Source organism: Habropoda laboriosa, unplaced genomic scaffold (genome assembly GCF_001263275.1).
Source record: "Habropoda laboriosa isolate 0110345459 unplaced genomic scaffold, ASM126327v1 scaffold346, whole genome shotgun sequence".
Taxonomy (NCBI): Eukaryota; Metazoa; Arthropoda; class Insecta; order Hymenoptera; family Apidae; genus Habropoda; species Habropoda laboriosa.
This window is the reverse complement of record NW_017100529.1, coordinates 698,116-711,471: the sequence shown is the minus strand read 5'-3', so window position 1 is coordinate 711,471 and position 13,356 is coordinate 698,116. Positions and strand designations below refer to the sequence as shown.

The 13,356-nt window shown below is 30.4% G+C and overlaps 3 protein-coding genes across 3 annotated transcripts in view; 2 read left to right on the top strand and 1 right to left on the bottom strand.

Annotated features, from left to right (window-relative positions):
• Window positions 1-68: 68 nt before the first annotated feature.
• LOC108576553 lies at window positions 69-2,283 on the top strand. The gene is made up of 8 exons (XM_017939567.1): window positions 69-151; window positions 242-486; window positions 550-776; window positions 843-1,106; window positions 1,169-1,360; window positions 1,436-1,677; window positions 1,774-2,088; window positions 2,163-2,283. Exons 1-8 carry the CDS (start codon window positions 69-71, stop codon window positions 2,281-2,283), a joined length of 1,689 nt encoding a protein of 562 aa, XP_017795056.1.
• A 599-nt stretch (window positions 2,284-2,882) lies between these two features.
• On the top strand, window positions 2,883-6,803 carry LOC108576551 (ATP-dependent DNA helicase Q5-like). Its single transcript, XM_017939565.1, has 13 exons — window positions 2,883-2,970; window positions 3,062-3,186; window positions 3,267-3,431; window positions 3,510-3,686; window positions 3,757-3,934; window positions 3,966-4,073; window positions 4,153-4,264; window positions 4,344-4,571; window positions 4,654-4,845; window positions 4,926-5,052; window positions 5,124-5,396; window positions 5,470-6,682; window positions 6,754-6,803. The coding sequence occupies exons 1-13, from the start codon at window positions 2,883-2,885 to the stop codon at window positions 6,801-6,803; spliced, it is 3,036 nt and encodes a 1,011-aa protein (XP_017795054.1).
• Window positions 6,804-9,038: 2,235 nt separating this feature from the next.
• The window catches only part of LOC108576540 (scavenger receptor class B member 1-like), a 20,503-nt gene continuing 16,185 nt past the window's right edge, over window positions 9,039-13,356 (bottom strand). The window contains exons 4-8 of the mRNA XM_017939552.1: window positions 11,563-11,763; window positions 10,995-11,219; window positions 10,624-10,786; window positions 9,950-10,194; window positions 9,039-9,596 (exon numbers count right to left, since the gene is read on the bottom strand). Of these exons, the coding sequence (XP_017795041.1) occupies window positions 9,246-9,596; window positions 9,950-10,194; window positions 10,624-10,786; window positions 10,995-11,219; window positions 11,563-11,763 (1,185 nt within the window). The 3' untranslated portion in view covers window positions 9,039-9,245. The remainder of the gene's footprint in view (window positions 9,597-9,949; window positions 10,195-10,623; window positions 10,787-10,994; window positions 11,220-11,562; window positions 11,764-13,356) is intronic.

The window sequence follows — 13,356 nt, the reverse complement described above, 5'->3', positions numbered from 1 at the left end:
ATATTCAGTATAGCTGGTTTTTAATTCACTTATGATAGTATTGTTTATGTAATTTACATTTTATAATTATGGAAAAGTCTACGGATGTATTTGCATGGACTCGTAAATTGGAATGTCCACCAACAATATGTAATGATCCCGTAAAGAAAATGTTTGTATAAATTAAAAATGAGAAAAAATCTAAAAATAATGCAGGCTATACATTAGAATTTACATAGAAATTACATATTATCTATGACAGATTACATTCAGGACTTGTTGGACTATTATGGGATGATTTAACTGAAGTTATGTTTACTGCTGAAGAAGCAAAAACTACACGAAAAAATATTTTATTGCACCATTTAAAACAAGGAACATCTAACAAAGTTATACAGTGCATGGAACATTTATTGGAATTAAAGTTCAATAGAAATGAATTAAAGAAACAAATATCTAAGTTAGAAGAAGAATATGAACAACAGGATTTTGTAGTTAGACAAAAAGGTATCTTTAGTATTAACAATTTATATTAAACAAAATTAGATTAAACAAATGCTTTTTATTTAGTGCAAAAGCTACGGGATATCTCATCTAAACGTTCTGATATAAAAGCAAGGAGAGATTTACTGAAGATGAAACATGATCAAACTAATACACAACTTCGTGATCTTAATAGTATGAGATTGGTTTGTCAATATTTAATGCCAAGTACTTGTAAAGATTTAGATACTAAGATATTGATGGAAATGTCAGGTGTAGTAACAAGTCTATGGACTGGAGCAAATAAAAGACAAGTGTGTATACATATAATATTTAAAATAATGATTATTATAGTCACATAATTCAGATTATATCTTTAGGTATGGGATATGGTATCAAGTAATCTTGTTCACATTGAAGTTCCTACATTATGGCATCACATGTACCAAAATTTAACAGAAGATGTAGATGCATTAATTAAATCAGAAACTATGAAATCCATAGACAAAGATGAAAGAAGCATAAATGTAGGTTTTGCAAAAATATATGGGCAGCATATTTGTGTGGTTGCTAAACGGTTATTGTCTAATGCAAAAGCAAATAATCATCAACAAAATGTGTTAGAATTTATAGAAAAAATTGAGGTATGTAAAATACTGGTTAAAAATTATACATAGTCTCAGATTAAATGAAACTGTTATTTTAGGTAGCTTCAAATAATTCTACAGATGTGAGTGAGTGGTTAGCATTAGCATTGGAAGTCTGTAAATTAGAAACTGAACAAAAAATTTTACAAGTGGAACTTGAAAAAATTCAAGAAAATTTGCGTGAAAGTAATGCATTTGTATTTGATTTAGCAGAATTATCTTCAGAAATTCAAAATGTTGATACTGAAATTGTATGTGGACATCGTAATATCATTATTATTTACATATACATTATTGTCTTTGCATTAATTTCAAATCAATTCTAGGTCGAATGTGTCCAAGATATACAACAATCTTTAAATCTTTTAAAATCTGCACCTATGTTTCTTATGCAGATAAAAGAAAAAATAAATTTAGAGCTGCAAAAAATAGCAGCCATGCGTGCCGTTGGTCATGACTGTACGATATTGAATAACGATTTAGCTGACGAATTAGATGTATTTTATGATGTTTTAGATATCAATGCTTTAAGAAAAGTCATGCTAAAAGGAGATGTTGGAATTTATAGGTCAGACTGCTTTCATGTTATAAAAATTGATTAGCATATTTGCTATATCTGAAATGAATGTTGTAAAATAACTTATATATTATTCAAATATTTCAGGCATAAAAAAAGTTGCATTAGTGAAGCTTCTGTTCCAATTACTAATTTCCAAATTTCTAATATTACATCATATTTTCCACTGATTCAAACACCAGTATATTCTTTACTAGAATGCTACAAGAATTTAGTATCAATGTTTGTTTATAAAAAATTCGAATCTTTGGAAAGTGAAGAAAATTTAAATCCATTTCAATTACCTATAGTAACCCATAAAGAAAATAACTATAATACAGTTGAACTTCTGAATTTATCGAAAGTTGTTAGTTCGAAAACGAAAACAGAAATGGATGAGTTTAATGAAATTTTAAATGCTTGGTAGGTATACAGATGCAAATTATTCTTTTCACTGAATAAAATATAAATAGTAATGTTTATTCTATTATTAACAGGATAAATCAAACAGTCCAAAAAGCAATGGGTATTATCGAAAAAACTGTAGAAGATGCAACTTTTTCAGAATGGCGAGAACGCTATGATTTATTGTTATATATGTTGCAAAATTCTACGTAATACTCAATGTATAAATGTTGCATTTACATAATAAAAAATTTTCAAAATTTTCAGAATTAAAATGTATAATGAAATAATTTGTATATACATAAATTTCTAGTATTATGAACATACATTTATTTTCACGAATATTTTAATATACTGAGTGATTGACTAAATTAGACCGCCATAAATTTTCGTAAATAATAAAAGAAGGAGAATAAAAGTTTTATTCATTCTGTAGTACTATTATCTAACGGAATATAACTTTAAATTAAAATTGCCTAAAAGTCCATTAATATGGAATTGACAAATTTAAATACAATCCTTTAAAATATTCAAATGTAATTCCTTGTTTTCATTAGAAAATTGTGGTCAGATGTGTTAGTAATAATTATCAACATATATGTATAGTAATTTTTCGTTGCACTAGATATATGGAACATTTGTCCCAACAAAGGTGGCGGGTTTTTATAGTTGTAGCACGGTTCACGTAACCTGCGTGTTTGAGAAGTAATTCATAATAATAAAGAAACAAAACGAAGAATTTTGTATAATGCGACAATAATTGTACTTTTTAAATATTTGTAATTAAAAAATTCAATTTATGTTATTAAAAGATGCTGTCAACTGTTTTAAAATCTGTATTCGGTTATGAAGTCTTCAAAAGTGATGTTCAAAAACAAGCAACCACCGCTGTTTATAAAGGTTGTACATTTAAAAATATCTGAAAATTTAAGAAATCTTATGACATTTAGTATTTATAAATAAATAAATTTTTAACATTAAATAATTTTAGGTAAACAAGATGTATTTGTATGTATGCCAACTGGATCTGGCAAATCACTTTGTTTTCAATTGCCAGCTATAATGAAAGATGATAAAGTTGCAATTGTTTTTTCACCACTCTTAGCTTTAATGAAGGTATATAATTAATCAATCAAGTAATCAAAGTTAAAAGAAAATGTAAATGTGAATTACATAACATCAGTTTACTATTGCAGAATCAAGTAGATTTTTTAATTAGCAAAAAAATAAATGCAAGTTCATTGAATTCAAACACATCTACCAAAGATAGAAATGCAATAATTCAAGATTTATCATCTACTTCTCCAAAGATTAAATTATTATACGTTACCCCTGAAATGGGTGCACAAAAGCATTTTCAAGTAAGTTATTATTTTATATTCATGGTACAATGCCCACTATGATGTGCTTAAGTAATTATTGAACTTATTTTCCCATAGGACATAATAATAAAATTAAGGAAAGCACAGGCACTGTCTTATTTTGTTATTGATGAAGCTCATTGTTTAAGCCAGTGGGGTCATGATTTCAGACCCAGCTATAGGCAATTAGGAATATATAAACAATTATGTCCCAATATTCCAATAATTGCATTAACAGCTACTGCTGCAAAGGAGGTGCATATTTCATAAGCTTAGATTTTAGTCAAATATTTAAACTTACTTTCTTATGATATATTTTCTACAGGTAAAAGATGATATACTGCAATGTTTAAACATGAGAAACTCTTTAATATTCTCAGTTCCTGTATTTCGATCTAATCTTTACTATGATGTATGGTTTTTAGAAGCATTAGATAAGCCTTTTGAACACCTAAAAAGTTTTATTATAGAAGCTCTTGGTTCTCAAGATAAGTCTGTTCCAAAAGATATTATATTTTATTTTAAAATAATTTTAGGTGAAAAAAAGTTGTGGTATTATTTATTGTAGAAAGAAGGAAGCAACTGAAGTAATTGCAAATAAATTGTCCATTTCTGGTATACCTACACTAGCATATCATGCTGGTACATGTTCCTATTATTTTGAATATTCATAAAGCTAGTAATAATAAAAAGAATAGTATGGTAACAATAATGTTTACAGGTTTAAAAAATCAAGAACGTAATGAAGTCCAAAATAAATGGACATCCGGCGAAATACCTGTTATTGCAGCAACATGCAGTTTTGGAATGGGTGTAGATAAAGGATCTGTTAGGTGAATTTCACTATCTTATGGCAAATTTATAATGTCATTTTATTGATATTTTATGTTAATATTACAATTTTATACATAGATTTGTAGTTCATTGGACAGTTCCTCAAAATATAGCAGCATATTACCAAGAATCTGGTAGAGCAGGCAGAGATGGTAACCCGGCATTTTGTAGAATTTATTTTAGTAATGAAGAATATGGACCCATTGCATTTCTTATTAAAGAAGAAATTACGCAAAAAAATTCGGAACTAGTAAAACTGAGATGGAAAAATTTTGAGAAAACTGTCGCGTATTGCCTTGAAGTAAAGTAAGAGTTATATTATATATAAACATTTTCTCAATAAGTATCCATTTAACATGTAAATTTTCAACGATAAAACATTCTGTAGATGTAGACATGCAGTATTTTCTAAATATTTTGGAGATAGTCCGCCACCGTGTAAAGATAGGTGTGATGTATGTAAAAACAAAGATGTTGTTCAAGCAAGAGTATCGCAGTTTGAAATGTCTCAAACAAGAACACGAATATCGAAACCCAGTAGTAATTTAGATGGTATTGCGTTATCAAAACATGATGGAGAGTAAGTGTATTTTATTAATAGTGCAATTTTTTTTTTTTGTTAAAATATGATTGTTAGAATGGAATTGTTTTAATTTACAGTGAAAATGAATTCGGAGGACAACAAGTTTCAAGAGAAAAACTTTTAGCTGAAAGTAAACGGGAAGCTAAAGAATTAATTGAGAAACAGTTTGCTATTCGAAGAAGTAATAGAAGTAAAAACGAGGAGGTATATGTATATGTATATCTGAAGGCTAGATTGATAACTTTTTTTACTTCATTTCAATTGTGATTTTTTAGATAACGAAACAAAATCGTGAAGATGCTAAACAATCTCAGGTATGTGCAGCTGAAAGTACTGACATAAAAATAAAGGGTTTAGCTGTACAAGTTCGAGAACATTTTTATACTCAATTAAAATCGGCGTTATTGGATAATTATCAAAAAATGTTTCTGGAATCTAATGGTCAAACCCAACAAAATGATATGCATAACATAGCATATGATCTTGAATATAAAGTGTTATGCAATACTAAAGTTGCAAATAAATATAAATTTGACATGTCTAAATTGGTATGTAGTATCGTATTTTATATAGGCATAAAATTTAGTAATTTTATTTGGGTTTTATTTTTGATACATTCAGATTTCTTCCGTGCGTAAGTGTACCAGTGCTAACACGCTTCATGAATATTTATACGATTTTAATACGAATAGTGAGTTGCTTGTACAATTAGAATATTTAAATGATTATACAAATAAAGGGGAAGAAAGCGATAATCGTTTAGAAGAGAATATACAAATAAATAAGAATATTTCATGTCCTACATTTAAAACTGCCTTAGAACTTAGAAAAGACGATAAGTTATTAGAAACTAAGTCTAGCAATAGAAAGAAATATTTATTTAATGCAAACATTTTGCAAGATGACAATAAAAGCACCAGCACAGGGAAAAAGCAAAATGATGTCAATAAAAGTCATTTTCTTTTTACCGAGCACGAGAATGCTGAAAAAAGAAACCTAACAGAAGAAGATAATGAAACAGCTGTCAAGGAAGATAAGACTACTGATTTTCAAGCATTAAGTTTCACTTGTGCTCGAAAACTTCACGAGGATAATGAAACGTTATTCAAAAATCGTGATAAAAAATCACGAAAATCTTCGAAAGAATCTATAAAAAAAGATTTAAAAAATAAAAAAGCATTTGTTGCAAGTAAATCAGTTTATGAACAAATTTTGCAATCTGTAAAATCACGTTCTGATGATACAATTTCGATAAGTAATGAAAGTAATCATAGTACAAATGTTACGGAGGATTTAATGGAATTAAAAAGCGAAAGTAAAAAGAAGCGTAAAAATGTAGATTTATTTAAAGGTAATATGGATGCTGAATTAAATAAAAAGGCGAAGTTTGATGATAATAAGTTGTCCCTAACTAAGAGTAAAGAAACTATTAACGCTAACGAAACTAGTGTAAACGAAGTTTATCTCGATAAAAAGAATAAAACTGACAATGAAAGGAATGAAATTGTACATAGTAAAAGTGAAAAAGTATTTTCAGTAATAAAAGATAAAGAAAAGCAAGAAGTTTCAAAAGAGGAAAACACGGTAATTCAACGTACAGAAAAAAGAAGGTCGTCACAAGAAAAACATGACAAGAAAAGCCATTCAAAACAACAAATAAGTAAAAATAAAAAGATACTCGTACCTGCAGATAAAGTGACCCAGTTTAAAACTGCAGAAATTTTAAAATCGTATTTAATGAAGTACTATCCATCTGAACGTATTCCTGATCGAACAACATTTTCAAAAACGTGTAGAGAAATGCATCATACCCTCCTTGCCAAAAAAATATTCGGTAAATATTTTAGTAAGTTTGCATTTTCTTCAGTGCTACTAAATTACTTGAAATAATAATAATTGTTTCAGATAAAGGTGGAATACAACAATTTGTTACGAACTATATGGCGCAGAATTAATGTTTTTCACCAGAAATGTCCATTAGAATTAGTATAACACAATAACAATTAAAAAATATTTGTATATATACTTGTATAAATATGGAATCATAAATTCATTTACTTGTATCCTTTATTTGTTGTATACATTACTCAGAAAGTTGTATTTGTAAGAAATCGTTGCTAATCTTTTACAAACATATTAACTGAAACCCAATTAAATGTGTTATATATGTAATGAATTTTTGAAATTAACTTTACATACTTAATATCTAATGTTATAATATTCACTTAATAATGTACTTGGTTCTTTTATTATTTGAGCAAACAATAATTTTTCAGGTATTCAAATTCAAAAAGATAAGGTATTGATTTAACAGTCTTTTATTATAAACATTATTTATTGAGCAATTCTTATAAATACTTATACCATTAACATTTCACTGGCAAGAATTACAGTATTTGTATGAAGCATGTATGTAACACCTATTCTTATAAATATTATGATATATACAACTGAAGGAAACAGGACTTATGTATACAAAGACCTTGAATTGCTTTTTTTTTTCTTTCTCCACTAATGTTAAATAATATGAAAATATATTTTATAGGAACGCCTTTATTTGCATACTACAAAAATATTGTTTCCTTAGTTGATTACAGCATTCAACTAAGTCTATAGGTGAGGCAAGACTGGTAAACTTCAAGAATTCATTCTTATTAATCTATCTATAAATTAGAAAGTCACAAATTACTATCTTTTAACTGTGCATGTTGTATCTTTCATTAATTTCGTTGTTTCTTCTTTAGACAAAACATGGACAAAAATTTATTAACTTTTGAAGTTTGATGTAATTGTATATGATATATAGACTTAAAAAATGTATAAACAGTGTAAATACTACGTATATTAAAAATCCGTTCTATCTACAATATTTACAATTTAAAAGTTAATTAAAGATGTTGACACTGGAATGTAAGTAGTAAGTACATTCGATTTTATTTTAAAAACAGATATTAACTTTTAAAAATTTTTGAAATATTACGCAGGTAAGTAATATTTTCATATTTCGTAATTTTTGTTATTTCTTCTTATTTTGCACGATATAATTTAGCCATAATTTTGAAATTATAATTTTTCTTTAGAAAACAAAAGTTTATTAACCATTAATTCTAAATGAATGATCCATCAAACATGTAACTTAAGGTTATGATCGATGCGCATAATTATGGAATAAATAAAATTTTGATAATTTTGAAATATTTAAATAGTAATAAAGAAAGTTATATCTTGAGATGAAGCTAACTAATTGAATCAAAAACTAACAATATAATTCAATGCGTTTAGGCATTTATATTTGACAATAGAAAAATTACGATTACTGTATTCATTATCAGAAAAAGAAGAATCGTAAAATATATATTTCAATGCTCTTTATACGATATAATACTTTTAAAAGCTCATACAGAGCAATAGCACTTAGTATATATTACTTACTAATTGTAAAAATTTATTACTAAGATACTAATAATTATTTTATATGTATGGCTAAAGTAAATTACAATTGAAAATATTGTTCCCCTTTACCTTTTTTTAAATAAATCTTTCAGTTTTAAACACAAACGGTGCAATTCCAAATTGATGTCTTTTTTTATGCAACACATATTTTACCGATAACATAATTACTATAATAACACGATACGATTTTTACATGTTAATCGTTTTTTAAATGATAACATTTTCATTTCTTTTATTTTTTACATTTAATAACATTATGATTTCATATAAAGCACTTAATCACTATGACCAGTCTATAGTATCAGTCTTAATGCGCATAATCGTTTGTATAAAGTTTTAAATCTTTTGAGTAAACAATTATTGCATCTGTGTTTTTGTCCTCCCCTTTTTTATAAGCGTACCGGTCTTTTAACAACAAAAATTCAAAGTACCATCACCAAAAGAAACAGAATTTTCTGTTCTTATTAAAAAAAACATGTTGAAATAAATTTTTTAATAACAGAACATTTTATATACGTGGAAGTAGAGACTAATGTATTCCGAATTTGCACCGTTTGTACTGACACACGATACTAAAGTTTAATCAGAAAGTTTGAAAAAAGATGTCACTACTCACCACGTTATGATTGTACTTGAATAAATTGATTAACTATTTTATGATTGTTTATATTAAATAAACTACATAACTATATTTTCATTCTAGGATTAAAATGCTACTTTAGGATTTGAATTCTGTGGTACTACTGTGTCGTTTGAAAACCTTAATGTAGACAAGCTTCCATCAGAAAATAAGTGTACTTTCCTACTTATCGGCAAGGATTTCGATTTTTCTCACTAATCGATTGTAGTATCTCGAAATCCAAAATGGTCCGATGCGTCTTATTAGTTCTCATACATTATACGAGAAATAGCCTCTTTTTAGAGTTCTGTTCGTACAGTATCAATCACACGATATCTTCTTTTAAAGACGACAATTCCGTCGTTACATCGGGTGCAGTATTCACATCCTTCGATGGCAGTAACGTACTATAGTAGGTATCCATTTCTTTGGCTTTACACGACATTCGTCTATTGCTCAAACATTGCATCTTTGGATTTTTTATTTCAGAACACAACCATTGTCGGAGCGACGTTGGTCCATTTGGCTGGTACAAAAAGATTTTGTGAATACCAAGCGCAATAAGTATAACGCTAGCACACAGCGAGGAGTAAGTCAGAATGTCTTGGAGAACAGGTAAGATGTTTAAATAAAACCAGAAACGAATGTATATCGACAGCGGTAATTCGTACATTCCCTAAAAAATGAAATATTAAAAAAAAAATTAACATCTTTTTAATTTAATTTATTATATAATGGTTTACTTGTTAGTACGATAGTTCATTTCTTAAATAGTTAATTAATTCTAAAAATAAAGTAAGGTAATGCCAATAGTTTTTTTATTGTTAGCAATTTTTATGTTATATAACGAAAAGAAGTATTAAGCATTAAGTAGTCTTTGAAAAATTATCAAAGGTACTACGTCGGTAATAACTGTATCTACAGTATCGATGCGATATTTTCGATATCGGGATGTTCGATATATTTCGATATGTTCGATATGTTTCGATATTCGAAGAAGCTTCGATATTAACGACAGTTAGTACTTACGATTTCGAACCATAGTAGCGGTAAAATGAAGTTGTCGAATTTCTCTACTCTAGCCATGTGTTTAATATCCTGTAAAGCCATGTTGATTTGGAAACGGAAAGCAAGCTGTATCGGAAGACCTGACTTGGGCTGAACATAGGCGAAAGATTCGTGAAGATCAGGATCTGGATACAAACCCTCGATAGCCTCCAAGATGCTTGGGTCGCTCTTGAAAAAGTGTGGATACGAGAGAGCAATTGGGAAGCCTGCAATCGTCACAAAGGTTTGCAAATCAACATATCAATATAAAATTTTCTACCATTCATATTTCAGGTCTGTGTTCTCAACGTTGATAGTATCATATTATCAATGTTGCATTATTATTCAATTTGCTGTATGCGCATATTTACCAACGTTAATATCTAACATTATTCAATGTTTTATCAGCTACAGAACCTGTTCACGTAAACAGGGATCAAAGGTATTTTAATCAGAGATTTTTATTAATTCGTTTTTAACGTGAATCGATATAAACTCACGCGCTTCGATACCGTACAGTAACGTCGACGCGATAAATTGTTAATTGCGTACGATGTGTGCATCTTTACAATTAACATGATTCATGGTTCGTGTCACATTTTATATTTCAGTGATACAGGGTAGCGATACAATGGCTGTTGTTTAATTGGTCTTACCATAGTAGCAATCGGTGACATCGATTAAGCCAGGTTTCAAACAGTATCCTTTGCGACAGAAACACTTGTTCTCCGGATTATACGCGCCATTGTCCAACACGTTCTCGACAAATTTATACTTGTACGAATGTAAGCCGTTTATATACGTTTCGTCAACTTGTTTCTGTAAAATAATGCATACATGTTTTTTTATTGCTAATGATTTTTCCTAATATTGCACATAGATAGTCGTTTATATATTCCATGCGTGTACGTGTGATAAATTACCAGTAGTAGTGAATAGCACGAGAATCTGTTTAGATGTTATGAAATTGTTAGTATGCATGTTCCCCTAATGGTTGGTGTATTGCAGGTACCAAAGTTCAACATACCATGTATGCACTGCGACAGAGACTTTTCCTAAAGAATAAGACAGTATCATTCGGCTGAATGTAACTTGGGAACTTTACACCATCGCTAGCCTTGTTCACATTCGCACACGTCCCTGTCCATTGCGGCAGATTTACGTCGCCGTTGTACTTTTCAATTAAGCCTGTCAGACGAAAGTCGGTTTCTCCTGTGTAAACGGTTTCATAATCGCCCTCGAAATCGTACATCTGTGGATAAAAAAGGTGCCTCGTTGCAGTATCCGCAAAACACCAGCAGGGATGGAATCGGTATTCAGGATTGTAGGGTAAACACTTTTCAGAAGAACGGATTTTTACTAAATAAAATTCAACGCAACGATATATTTCAAGTTGTGTAGCAAGGAGTACGAAAAATATAAAAAAGAAAAAATAGACGAATCACTCCGTTGATAACAAATATTGCAATGTTAATTACGAGTAGTTCGATATTAATTAGGGAGACGTTTAAATTAATATTCAATTTTCAGTTATCGCTTGAAAGCTGTCGTTGTTGGTTTTACACGTTGGTCGTTTGCATTTAAAAGAAACTCACTCTATCGATAAGACCCAGTTTATCGAACTTGATCCAAGATGGCATTACCTTGTTACCGAGCGTAACAAGTGTCGATTCGTAACCAAACATAAATTCTCTAGCGGTCATTTTGACCAGTGGCTGTGAATTTGTGTTATGTACCAGTAAGTTCAATCCTAATCTGGAGAAGTAGGAAGCATCTTTCATCACGTTGCTGATACTCTGAAACAAAGAAAGAAAGATCTCTCGTAACGTAAATTGTCGAATTTAAGGATTACAATCCTCAAGTAGCATTTCCTATGTATTATCAGCGGATTAAATTCCACACAAATATAGATCATAGTAAATAGACTGGACAGGTGTGTAAACACGCGTGAAAGTTCACGGAGTAGCTAGCCATTAATTAACGTCATCTTCTCTCCTTCTGTTTGCAGGTTCATCGGTTTCCGAGGTTCCCTTATAATTAATCTTCTTTGTTACGGAATACGACGTGTGCTACGGTTAATTAGCGATGATTTGTTGTCGCGAAACCTTGAAGGGGACATTATTCATTTCCGTATCATCTGTACTCCACGGCTTCGTTATCACCGTACCTCGTTACCTATATATCGATCGTAGTGATCTCTGGATCGTTCTCCGCACGTATTGCGAACAAAGCGCCCCCTTCCGGTACTTCAGCGATCTTCATTTTCTGCCTGGAAAGTTCATTGACGCCGTTCTAATTGCTCAGTCGCGTTTACCGACTGGATGTATATACCACGGGAGAATCTCTCACGTTTTAAGTCCATTCCTATTCACCGCATACATATGCATGCACGACAGTAGCTCTCGGTGCACGCGTTACATAAGGATGCTCCTTGACAAATTGTGCCCGTGTTGTGCATCGCTCGTACAGTGGAACGACCACTACTCGAGTGTTTTGAGAAATGCATCGCCTCGCTTCATCTCCATTCAAAGATCACTCTTCCCGTAGAGCGCGTAACAGCTGCTGAAACGCCGCGAAATGGTTATATATACCTCTCGTGTCAAGTATAGGCTACTTTGCAAATTCAAATTTCTTACCCCGATCGGGAGAACGTTTTATTTTCAATCTCCGAGCCGTTCAATTGAACTCGTTCGAAATTGAATATATGTGTCTGTGTATCGGTAGATACTTGTACACGTTCATTAACACGTGCCTTAATCTCCATGACGTAAATTGACGATTAAACGATTGTAAAAAAAAATCACCACAACATCCTGTGTGGGAATGGAAACATTGTGTCGTATGGATATCTTGGATATGTTTATGTTACTAATTGCATCGTTTAATTAGCTCTCTTTTTTTTCACCCGGTATAAACTTGTCGTTAAAAGGACTATCAGGACGTGTTAATGATAGACAGAAGTAATAATTGAAGAGTTACAATTAAGCTTTAACGATCCTAATCATTACGCATATGTTTTCAGTAATTGTGCATTTGGTTTTTTTGATAAGCGATGTTTTGATATTGCGCCACTTTTTATTAGCTTCGTGGAGTTATGAAATGGCAAGCATTCGAAGAATGAAGTTTGTTATTACGTCGCGCTGAGCTGAGGGACTTAATTGATTTTTTTCATCTTTCGAAATGATTTGTACAAACTTGGTCCTGGTGCACGTCGAATTTCCGCTCTAACGAAGCATCACGCGTTACAACTCGATGCTTTCTCGCCGCGAACACATGATGCACTCGTTAAGAATGTCTTCGTGCATCGAATGGAAAATTTATTCGTGTACACAGTCGACTGTTGACGGTTTTTCTTTTTTTTCTCTCTTTTTTTCTTCTTTCGAATGCAG

Excerpts from the sequence above, each read along its gene's own strand:
- LOC108576551 (XM_017939565.1), top strand. The coding sequence starts at position 2,883 with ATGCTGTCAACTGTTTTAAAATCTGTATTCGGTTATGAAGTCTTCAAA. Across the intron at positions 4,846-4,925 it reads TTATCAAAACATGATGGAGA|TGAAAATGAATTCGGAGGAC; the intron begins GTAAGTGTATTT and ends TTTAATTTACAG. Across the intron at positions 6,683-6,753 it reads CCTTGCCAAAAAAATATTCG|ATAAAGGTGGAATACAACAA; the intron begins GTAAATATTTTA and ends TAATTGTTTCAG.
- LOC108576553 (XM_017939567.1), top strand. The coding sequence starts at position 69 with ATGGAAAAGTCTACGGATGTATTTGCATGGACTCGTAAATTGGAATGT. Across the intron at positions 1,361-1,435 it reads AAAATGTTGATACTGAAATT|GTCGAATGTGTCCAAGATAT; the intron begins GTATGTGGACAT and ends AATCAATTCTAG. Across the intron at positions 1,678-1,773 it reads GGAGATGTTGGAATTTATAG|GCATAAAAAAAGTTGCATTA; the intron begins GTCAGACTGCTT and ends CAAATATTTCAG.